The 11,743-nt window shown below is 45.5% G+C and overlaps 1 protein-coding gene across 2 annotated transcripts; it reads right to left on the reverse strand.

Moving 5' to 3' along the window:
* Positions 1-1,805: 1,805 nt before the first annotated feature.
* Positions 1,806-11,707, reverse strand: LOC146561792 (uncharacterized). Of its 2 annotated transcripts, none has more exons than XM_085243112.1 (6): positions 11,300-11,707; positions 10,923-11,032; positions 9,913-10,036; positions 8,340-8,465; positions 4,011-4,464; positions 1,806-3,907 (listed from the first exon to the last, which is right to left on the reverse strand). In XM_085243112.1, exons 1-6 carry the CDS (start codon positions 11,630-11,632, stop codon positions 3,444-3,446), a joined length of 1,611 nt encoding a protein of 536 aa, XP_085099238.1. In that variant the 5' UTR covers positions 11,633-11,707; the 3' UTR covers positions 1,806-3,443. The 2 variants fall into 2 exon arrangements, with proteins under 2 accessions (XP_085099238.1, XP_085099239.1); XM_085243113.1 differs by lacking the exon at positions 11,300-11,707 and adding an exon at positions 11,164-11,244.
* Positions 11,708-11,743: the final 36 nt, after the last annotated feature.

Consider the following 11,743-nt stretch of genomic DNA (forward strand, 5'->3'; position numbering starts at 1 on the left):
CCTACTGGGGTCAGCAGGGGAGCTGGCCCCAGGGAGGGGTCACCTGCCCCTCCCTTCCTTCCCTCCCCATCTCCAGCTGCCTCCCTCTTCCCGCTCCTCCACAACCACCCACACATGCAGGGCCTTGGAGTGGGGGTATGTCACCAGGGTGCAGAGGAGGCTACCCCCCCCCCCCCCCCCCCTGTCCCCTTCTGGCTGCCTCTGCCTCAATTTTATCCCACAACTTAGACATTCACATTACTCACACTCTCATTACACATACATATAGGATCTTGGGGGTGGGCACGATACACGGAGTCCAAAGTACCATCAGGGTGTACACCCCACCCCTGGCGTCGTTGCCCACCTCTCAATTTTGAATACACGTAGACATTGAGGGCTAGCAGGAGGGACTATGCGCTTACCTGCTGCTCTCTGGCAGGTAGCTCCATGCCCTCCTGGGTTTTAAATGCACCTTAGAACACACAAGCATCAACACTACAATGAGCGGGTGGAGGGAGGTTTGGAGTCTTCTCCCACCCCCATTCTCTGCGGCCTGCTGGAGCGGGGGGGCTAGGAGGAGGAGTTGGCCGTCCGACTGCGGTCTGGAGTGTGGAGCCTCCCTGCTGCTGCGGAGTCGGGGCGGTCTGCCTCCCCCCACCGCAGGGAAAAGGGTAACACCACCTGGGTCTGAGTGCAGTTCCCCCCTCCAGGGGCGGGGGCACCTAGACCCGGTTTGTAGAGTACGTTTGGGGAGTGTGATCGTGTGTACAACGTCTCTTTATGTCTGTCTCCACGTTGGTTGAGTGTGGAGTAAGTGCATATGAGAGCATGAGGGTGGGAATGGATGTTTGTGTCTGTGTGTGCCTGTATAATAATGTTTAATATTTAGTATTTACTGTCATATTCCCATATATCATCGTGATGTTGTTTATTCTATTACTCTTGTTCTCTTCTGCTTGTTCTCTTTTTTCTTTCTCAGCAGGTGATCCAGGTGATTGATATATGCATTTTTTTTTCTGCTCATTCTGTTGGTTTTTGTCTTTTGCCCTTCTCCCCCGTCCCTCTTCTCAGCTGTTTCTCTTTCCCTCTTTCTTTCTCCCCTTCTTTCCCCCAGTCCAGTCTGTCCCGTATTCAGTAAGTGAAAATAAAATAAACAATAAAAGGTGAATCAAATGGACCATTACGGCAAGGCTAGGATGGTCAATTTGGTAAAGTAAATCCGTTGGGCATCTTTCTTCGCCTTTAGACAACAATTCTGATGCAAAAGAGCCAAACGGGACAGGCAGAAAAAATAAAAAAATAAAAAATAAATAAAATAAAATTATGTTGCTGTCATGCAAAAAGGTAATAACAAAAAACTGGCAGAAGAGAAAAAAATATTTACATTTATTAGCTGCACTGTTTTGCATCATTTGCAGTTTTTCCTGCCTAACTCTAGGATACTGGAGCAGTTCTGCAGATGAGCCTTAAGCTCATGCATGCTTGCATCAAAACAACTTTCAAAAATGTGTCTTCAAATGTAAAAGCTTTGCTTCATTCTTCAAGCAGACATGTTTAACTGTGGCTGAGCAGTATTTGTGAACGTAGTCCAGACAGGTCTTTAGTAAATGAGGCAACACAGCTAAAGGAACACCAGCAGACTAATCTATTCATCGCCACTTTTTAAAAAGATCTATAAGCAACTCTGTTCACAACAGTTCGTTTTTGAACAGTGAACATCAGCTTTCCTGATGCTGCCGAACAAACCAAACACAATGAAGAACTTTCACCAGTCAACGAATGTACAGATGTTTCCATCAATGAACCTGCGATGCTGAGGGTGAACAACAGCAAGTTTTAATCAAAGCCTGTGTGAACATATGCTTTACAGTTTACCACCATCGCTGCCCTTGGGAACGATGCAGCTCCTGATTCAGGATTTTTCTCAGTTGTATGTTCAGTTTCAGGAAAATACTGGGTCACAACTTTGTAATAGTGAAGTCACATATTCCTGTTAGGAGCCTGAGTCATTTTGGACCTCCAGTGCACATATTAAACAGATATGTAGGACTGCTTACTTCCATTTGTGCAGCATCTCTATGATTAGATCCCAGAGTGACACTAACAACTAGTTAATGTATTTATTACTTAATTAAGTTTAGTTTAGGTAGCATATACATGTCTGAGCTTTACAAAGGGTCTAATCACACAAGCCAAGGTGTGAAACTGGGTGTGGGTCACAATCAGCCAGAGTTTCGGGTGAGCTCATTGTGAAACCTGGCCCCACCCGATCATGTGATTTCCTGAGGTCAGAGGGCCCAGGATGTGAGTGGGCGTTAAGGCGTCTGGGAAGGATCTGGATTATAGATGGCAGAGAGTTGGTGTCGTAAGCCCCGCCTCTGTTCAAAGATGGTCGCTCACAGTGGACATAGATGCTTCTTTCACTCCTCTTTCAAACCATCTGTCCTCTCTGTCCAAAATGTGAACATTGGCATCCTCGAAAGAGTGTCCTTTATCCTTAAGATGCAGATGGACTGCTGAGTCTTGTCCTGTGGAGGTGGCTCTTCTGTGTTGTGTCATGCGCTTGTGAAGTGGCTGTTTGGTCTCGCCGATGTAGAGGTCTGGGCATTCCTGGCTGCACTGATGCTGCGACTGACTGAGGACCTTCACACACAAACAGCATCTACATGCAATGCATCTACCTCTGCATTAGTCTGACAGCGGTGAATGAGTCTGCTTTCACAAACAACAGCACAAATACATATACAGGAAATGCTGCATGCTGGTCACAACCAGAGCCGAAAATGGGTCCCACTCATGAGCTCTCTTCATTTTCTTTTAATTTATTCATTTATTTTAAATAAAACATGATTATTTATTGATGCATTCAAGAAGTTTACATTACATTATATGGCTTTAATAATATACCAAAGGTATACAGCTTTGATTTTGGTCATTTAGGCACAACAATCACAATTTAACATTTTATAAAAAAATGATGATAAGACTATCTGTGCTTTATCTGCAGGAAAGAAGATCTTTGATCATTGTAAACATACTTCCATCGTTGGAAAGAGACAGAAAGCTGCCGTTCGTGAGGAGGGGTCAAATTATGAGGCTGCTGTAAATAGCACAACATACTGGTTAATTAGCTCAACCACCTAGCAGTAACGCACGTTTTGCTCTTCAGAGTTCCTCCGATGATTTAGCGGTTAACACGTTCCCTTGCAAATCAAAATGTCGCAGGTTCAATTCCAGCTGAAGACAAAACTGCCTTGGAGGTTGTGTCAGGAAGGGCATCCAGCATAAAGCTGCCAAAATACACTGAAACTATGAAAGCGTCATCTTGACAAATGAACGTGACTGGATCTGTGTGGCGCTCTGCAGCTGGACAGCAGAACAGGGTCAAAGTGAGAGAAGGAAGAACACTCACACTCCCACAGCACACTTACACCTCGGCTCAGCTTGTTTGCACCTGCTCTTCAGTCTCTGCATTGTTCCACTATAACAAAGCTCTGCGCCACCTGCTCCTCCTCTGCTGGGCCAGCGTCCTCGTCTCCAGAACCGCCTGGATCTCCTTCCCGCTGCCTCTGGGTGTCTGCCGTACTGTCGGCTGGAGGCGAGGGCTGACACTCGGCGGGCTGCTGGTTCGTCACTGTCGCGTCACACTGTTGCGGGCTCGTGTGTGTGCCGTCGTCATGACTCAGCGCTGAAGCTTTTCCCACCACTGGCTTCCTGAGGCTTCTCTTCTTTGTTTCTGTGTTTGCTTTTCTTATTTGTTTCCTCCTGTCTTGGTTTGTGTTGTCCCCCTCTTTTCTTGTTGTCTCATGTTCATTTTCCTGCACTTGTCCCATCCACTCCACCAACCCTCTCAGCTCCTGCTCCTCCTCATCCACGGAGCTGAGAGAGGAAAGCTCTGACTTGACCGGACTCTCGTCTTGTGTCCCTGTGAAAATCAGCGTGTGTCAGTTAAGTGCTGGAGGCTGTTAGGGCACCCTTGGAGCAAATGACAAATTTTGTTGTATTCTGAGTGTGTGAGTGTGTGTTACCAGTGTCGTGCTGTGTTGGAGGCTGTGCTGTGGCTCCTGCTCTGAGTGTGATGTGGAGGGAAATGGCCTTGGGGCCACTGAGCTCATCATCCACTCTGCTTCTGTGGGTGTCGCTGCCGGTGTCCCCTGGAGCGCTTGCCCCTCCACTGTTCCTGCCTCTCCGACTGCCGTCCAAACTTTGCTGAGCTTTGCTGTCGTCGTTGGTAGTGAGCACAGGTGCAACAGCAGTGCAGGGATTCTCGCTGCAGTCTGTCTTGGGCAGGTCAGCGGCACTCACAGCTTTAGTGCTGCTGCAGACTTTGTGGGGCTTGTCTGGAAGCAGGGGCCGGCCCCTGATGGCCAGGTCAGGGTAGGTCCTCTGCATCTCCATAATAGACGGGTCTACACTGCAGAGGTGGTAATGCTGAGGCTTAGGCTGGGGGGTTGTTACAAGCCTGGTGTCCAAGTACAGTACCTGGCAAACAGAACAGGTGATTTAGTATTGTATCATTGTAGTTTTACCTTACAGTATAAATAACATTTAGCTCACAGGCTGGCCTCTTAACGTTCACCACACTTTCGTTTATGCTCTTCTGACTGTCAGCGCTGACCTTCAGGGCTGAGGAGCTTCAGCTAAACGGACTGGTAAACGCCTTTCTGCTCTAGCTGAGCACTCAAAGCATTTTAAACAACTTTGTGCTTTCATTCCCACACATTCGCTGTGCTGCTTGTGTCTGAGATACTCACTCCTCTCTTCACTGCAGATGGCCCATTGCATCTGTTCATTTTCCAAAAATATGAAAGCGGACTTAAACCATCGATCTTACGGTTGTCTTTTTGGTTTTTCCTGCCTTTTCCCCAGGTCTGTTTCTTCCTCATCACTACACGCTGCTTTCTTATCTGGGTTAAAGGCTCCCCCTTCACGTGTTCAACACGGTTGATAGCTAAAAGCTTAGTTGATATAGATATCACATGGAGCCATTATTTTAAAAAGCGTCTGTTTTTTTAATATAACATGTGATTGGCATTTTAAAAGAAAAAATTGTTCATGCCACTGAAATATCTTACATACAGGCTTCCTTATTTTAGGCTTACAGTATTTTCTGCACTATAAGGCGCACTTAAAATCAACATCGGCCTTATGTATGAATCCTGGTTGTGCTTACTGACCTCGAACCGATGTTATCTGCTACACAGCGCTCAGCAATCTGTCAAAAAGATCTTAGTCAACTTTGCTAAGCTACGAAGCCGCACTGCTTGATGGACTGTCGCAGCATTACGACTACTGTAGTCAGGAGCAGAGATGGGCAGTTACTGTAATCTGATTACTTTTTTCAAGTAACGAGTAAAGTAAGGGATTACTATTGCAAAAACGGTAATTAGATTACCGTTACTTTCCCGTAGGAACGCTGCGTTACTGCGTTACTAAAACCGTGATTTTTCTGCGAGAACGTCTCATGACAGTGACGTAAGCGAGTGCGACGTCCGTGACAACAGCTGTGTGCAGATCAACAATGGATCATATATCGAGTGCAGAGAGAGTATGAGCGTGCAGCGTTTAAAGCGTGGAAGTACTGACCTTACTTTGAGTTTGATTCCATAAAAAGTGACAAAAACATTAGTGTCCGCTGTGCGTGGGAAGAAAACTTTTTTTTACAGCAAAAAAACCCCTAAACTTCCAACAAGCACCGAGTAGCTACGACGTGATGGGAAACTCACAGAGAAACTCGCGGATTCTTCCACTGACCGCGGCACACCTGCACCAGGGTAAACCTCCGCCTGCCCCACTCCTGCTTTACAGGTGAAAATAGAGCAACAGGACCGCTGAGTCTTTGACTTTATTTATTTTCTGCTGTGTTTTACTTGCATCTATTTGAAACACTGAGTGTAAACACACAAAATATTTTATTTTATGTGCTGGAATGTGCAGAAAATAGGTTTAAATGTTAAACTAATTTCTTCCAGTCAGAGAATGTTGCATATAATTAAATGTTTGCTTGATGCATAAAGTTAAAAGATTAAAACTAATAAAACAAGTTTTAAAAAGAGACTTTTCCATTTGATTACATTTTGTATGATGGATTATGTAGAAAAAGTAGAATTGGGCTGAAAGATCTATCACTTTATCAGCTACTCAGGTTGTAAATCCTGTTTTTAAAAACTAACTAAGTAATTAATTACTTTTGAAAATAAGTAATCAGTAAAGTAACGGGATTACTTTTGGGGGGAAGTAATCAGTAATTAGTTACTGATTACTTTTTTCAAGTAACTTGACCAACACTGGTCAGGAGCCTTGCGGAGTAATCTGGGTCTAAACTCCGTCTTCTTCAGGTCCCAAAGTCAAACGAACACTGCAGCATCACTGAGCATTGAAAACTGTCTAAATTCTTTCACCTTTAATAAAACGATCAGCGTTGCTGCTTTACCAGGTGTAACAATTAAGTTAACATCCAGGCGTCCATGAAAACAGGATTTATTACATTTAACAGAGTTGTCCTAAATGATTAAACATGCAACTATTTTGCTGGTAATACCTGAAATGAGTAAAGAAAATCAACAGCCTATTTATGCAAGATAATTCATAATTTTATTGGGGGGTTATATTGGTTGGGTCTGATTATTGGGGGGGGGTCATAACCAACCTAACCCCCCTGGAAATTACGCCCCTGACTGAAGTTGGGCTAGCTGGTATATAATGATGTGCTATGGGATCGCTAGCAACACAGCTATGTTAGCATAACATAAACAGTGAAGCTGCAGGATGAACGCTAACCTTTTTCCACTCGATAAAAGTTAACGTGAAGGCTCCTGATGGTTAGAGACAAATGCAATCGCATGGCAGGATGCTGTACACGGACCAAACTTCAGTCAGGAGAACAACTGAGATAATCCATCCACAATACGAGGTTAGTCATTAATGTACTGCAACAACATGGGAATAGAGCAGCTGCCAGAGGATTCAGCATTAATGAATCAATGGCACAGAAGTGGAGGAAGCAAGAAGAATGAGTTGAGTAATGTTTGACTTCTCTGATTTTGTTTCGCCTTATGTATGAAAACAGACCCGTTCATCGGCAGCGTGCCTTATAATCCATGCGCCTTCTGGTCTGAAAACTATGGTATTTGTAGAGGCCTCTAAACCTATTGCTCTACATACCACAGCAGTATGGTGGTCCAGTGTTCTTTCTTCATGTGTTAGACATCAGTCCAGCTGTTTCCCAGCTGTGTTCCAGCTTCGACATGTTGTATTCATGTAACATAAATAATGCTGCTGAGTTTACTGATGAAAACAGATTCAGTTTTATCCCAGGCTAAAGAACGAGTCTTTAAAGGAACTATCCGAGTTGCCTTGCCGTGCTGGAACACCACATTGCACTGCCAGAGGGTTTCCAGAGTAAGGTCAGGTTTAATAAGAGGGCTGAAGGGGCAGCAGACATGGGGAGCACAGTGGAGCAGTGATTAGCACTGATGTGTCACAACTAAAGGCTCCTGGTTCAGAGCTGTGTGCGGTACGTGTTTGTGGTTTGAAATGTGCCAGTACTGTGATGCAGGTGTGGGGGGATAGTTGGGTGTGGCTTCTAGTCTAAGGTGTCCACAGCATGAACACTGACACACGACTGCAGTGCTGCTGGAGTTGAGCAGAAAAACACAAAATGTAGAAACGCGATGGCGCTTAGAGCTCGACCTGAGGATGGCTGTGTGTAACTGCGTGGATCTAGCATGTTACACACAGGACGCTGCCTCGGCCTGAGACAGGCAGACTGCGATTTACCATCAGCTGCTGAAGATGGCCTTTCTGTTGGCAAGAAGGAATAGCTATTGAGGTCGCTGCCATTACAAGCAGCTTTTCCACACTTCGATCCTGTGGAGCTGCAGATATTCAATAAAGTCAAACAGGTGGAAGCAAGAAACTCAACTTTAGCTCCAGTTAATGTTTGTCAGACACACATTCGGCTATTTTTACTTGCCAGTATCATGAAAACCACCAGAGAAGGGTCGGTGCGTGTGCTGAACGCTGGGAGAAGCCTAATACTGAGACCCTGCCTCGGGTGAAGAATTCCTGACACTACTTATTTAAATGCTTGGCTGTGATGTGCATGAATGTGTCCCAGCACAAACAGTAACACCCGGCACCCTCAGCAAGCTTCATTCATAAACAGCAAACTGAGCTGATTCTAATGTAGTTTAGTTATTAAGCTTTGTCAGTCACTCTTATATCAAATATCGTGTGGGTGCTTATTTTAAACTGTTGGGACTTGTTTTAATGAATGCACACAGTATCGTGTGTCTTCAGTCGGTCTCTGTAAAGCACTCTGGGAAAAGCTGCAGGTTTCAGGAAGCAGCAGCTACCTCTTTTTTATCCTCCTCCGTCTTCTTTTCCTCCTCGTCCTCCGTTTGTTCCGTTGCCGTCCTGTTTTGCGTGCATTCAGTCAGTTTCACAGCTCGCTCTCGTCTCTGAAGAACATCGAGCCACTCCTGTAAAGTAAGACAATCACCGTCACGTGGCGGTCAAACCAAACCCATCTAGCGTGACCTCTGACCTGCCGTCTGTGTCACCTGCACATCCTCTCCCAACAGCCACTCCTGTGTCAGGCTGCAGCCTGATCTGTGCTGAGGGATTTCCCATGATGCTTTACTGATTTCTATTCTGCCCCCCTCTCGTACTGATTGCATGCTCGTTACCTCACAGCACAAAGCACTTTGCTGCTGTGTTTGAGTAAAAATCTGATTTAACTGAATTGAATAATGCTTCAACAATAATAATAATAATAAAAATTAATGTATTTTTTGTATACTTTGTTTTTCCTTTCTCTGATTTTGTCTCTACATTATTTCTTTGCTTACTTTTCTTTTAGAGCCACTTAGTGTAGGAATTCTGTATTAATTCCCAGGAGATCCTGAATTGTTTAAGGTGAGCAGGGGTCAGATGCAGCAAGGCAGCAACATTGGGGAATTCTGCACACATTCAATTCAGAATGGGCTCATATTTTCTCTTTATATGTTTCTATGTTCTATTAATAATAAAATCTGGCTTTATGAGGTTTGCAAATCACTGGATTCTGGTTTCATCTATATTCCACACAGCTACACAACCTTTTCACAATTGGGTTGTATTTGGCAGCATGGAGCCGTTTTCAGCAGTTGTTATTCTGGGATTCATGACTTTATTCAGAGCAAAGTATAAAACATGACACTTCCTCCTCACACTGCTGAATATTAGAATGGAAATGTGCCAAAGCTGAGCAACCATGAAAAGTTACAGTCATTTAGTATTTCATGGTGACACACTGAATATGCCACGGCTCCAAGGTTCCACCGTTTAAACTCACAGCTTCAAAAAGGGAGGAAATAAAAAAGGGGATAATTTATGGGGAATGATCAGAGGAGCAGGGTCCAGGAACCAGGTTTCACTCTCAGCTCTGAGTTTGCTAACTGTGAGATGAGGAAGAGACAAAGAGTTAAGCTCAACTCTGCATCAGTTACTGTGGTACTCAACCTGCTGGCCGGCAGGTTTTCTTTAACAAATTCGGAGTTTCTCCCTGACTCCGCCTTCCTGCTGCAGCTGAACCAGCTGACGGACACCCCTGTTCACAGAATTCATGTGTTTACAAACGTTGAAATCTTAGTTAGATGTTAGTTATTTTTCTTTTTAACAAGTGCTTTTATAATCAATGAGCCATCAGTGTAAGCGCAGAGACAGCGCTCACATCAGGGATTTATTATAGTCTCTGTGAGTCTGTGCACAACTTGAACTTCAGTATCTTGCCCGAGGATGTTTCAGCAGGTGGACTGGAGGAGACAGGTTCGATTATCTACTCTACAAGCTGAGTACAGCTGCTCAGCCCTACTAACTTACCACAATCGATGTGATATACTGTAACGTAACTGATGAGACGATTACTAACATGAAACATGGTCATACCTGTGGTCTCAGTTGATCCTCCTGAAGTTCCAGGAAGTGGTTACATTCCACTCTGGCCAAGAGCAGCTCAAAACCAACGAGCATGGCTTTGTCTGCATTAACATCCTCACTGAGCCTGTACTCACTGAAATGCATCAAACAGAACAGAGACAAAGTGATGAGGAGAGCAGAACCACAGACGACTGAGGTGGCTGCAGCTGTGCGGGTAGAGTCTGCTAATCGCAAGGTTGATACCTGTCTGCCAATTATTCTTGGGCAAGATACTGCAGGTTGGGCTCTGATGCATCCATCACAGTGCAAATCTTAGATAGAAAGCACTTAGGTACAGATAGTGTGTAAAATCTGAACTCGGGTTTTTACTTGGTCTCAGGAACCTTTGTAAGAAAAGTGATCCTATGAAAGTCAAGTCAAAGAACCTCGGCTGACCAAGGCGTGTGCTGGAGGTCAATAAAATAAAATATATTTATAAAAAAATATCCATCCATTCGCTTCCGCTCATCCTTTTCAGGGTCGCGGGGCGCTGGAGCCTATCCCAGCTGTCATATAAAATTAAAAAGAAAAAAATCAGACTGTCTCCAGCTGCCTGCTGTGTTTTGGAGTCATTTATTCTGAGAGGGACACATATGATATATGAACAAGCTGAGTGTCTTGACACATGAAAACATTCTTGGGGAATTTTTGGAAAGCTTTGTATACACGTTGTGTCACCAGGTGTCGCTTGTTACGTGTCCACGTGTGGAATTAAAGTGGTAAATGAGCTGGACTTTTCTATTCTGAGCACTCAAACTGCTCTCTACTACAAGCCTCACTCGGTCACACATTCAGACCTGAGCACCAGTGGAATATTCACACACACACAGCTTTGGGATCGCGTCCATTTAACCCGCTCTACCTCCTGAGTCACAGCCACCCTAAGGAGTCTACGTTTGTCCTGACAAAGAGCTGTGCAAGGCTGCGACCTTGTGGATTAATGTCTACAGTTGGTGCGTCACTCTTGCGCTGGTTCTTACCATTGTTTGGGGTCTGTATGAGGCACATAACCAATGGAGGCCAGGACAGACTGTATGGTGGAATTGCTGAAAACTGGCTCAAGACAGTAAACAAATGGAGCCGTAAATGTCTGAAAGAGAAAGAAAACACAAACACGGTTCATCTGTTAGTACACAGGCTCAGTGATCACTTCCGTTTGGCCTGACACAGCTGTGAGCAGAAAAAAGATAAGCGTCACTGGGCTGTTGTGTGTCCACTCACTGCTACACAAGCAGATGTTGTGACACGGTGTGGTTCAGCTGAATGACATCTGCAGTCACAGTGTAACATGTCAAACGAGTATCAAGTGTACTCCTGTACAGAGCCGCTGTGCGGGAAACGCGGCGCGTCTTCTGACCTTTAGTGTCCTGATTTCCTTCTTCCATGGCTGCAGGAACAGGTTGACGCACAGAGTTTCCAGCACTTCTGAGGCTCTGATGAAGGCGGACAGGTGTTTCCTGAAGTCGCTCTGAGCCTCACAGCGCTCAGTCACAGCCTGGTAAAAGGGGAACATTGTGAAAGTCCCGCCGGTCTCCGCCTCGCTCAGTAGATACTGAGCCGCCCTCTTCTGCAGCTGGGGGTCGCGGCACGGCCCGACCTCTGCCCGCTCCTCCAGGTAACACTTGACATAGTCCGCGTACACGTCCCCGCGGGAAGGAGCCGGCCCTCCTGCTCCGGTACCGTCCTTCATGACCGCCACAGCGACGAGCCCCACCACCTCGGACTAACGAGGAAGTGTGGCAGTCCGACAGCACGACGAGGAAGTGAAAGCGACAGCGGCTCCTCCTCACGCCGTGTGCGG

This window comes from Mchenga conophoros, linkage group LG13 (genome assembly GCF_057382185.1).
Source record: "Mchenga conophoros isolate Kocher_MC1m ecotype Shallow Benthic linkage group LG13, M_conophoros_male_GT1.1, whole genome shotgun sequence".
In the NCBI taxonomy this organism is placed as follows: domain Eukaryota; kingdom Metazoa; phylum Chordata; class Actinopteri; order Cichliformes; family Cichlidae; genus Mchenga; species Mchenga conophoros.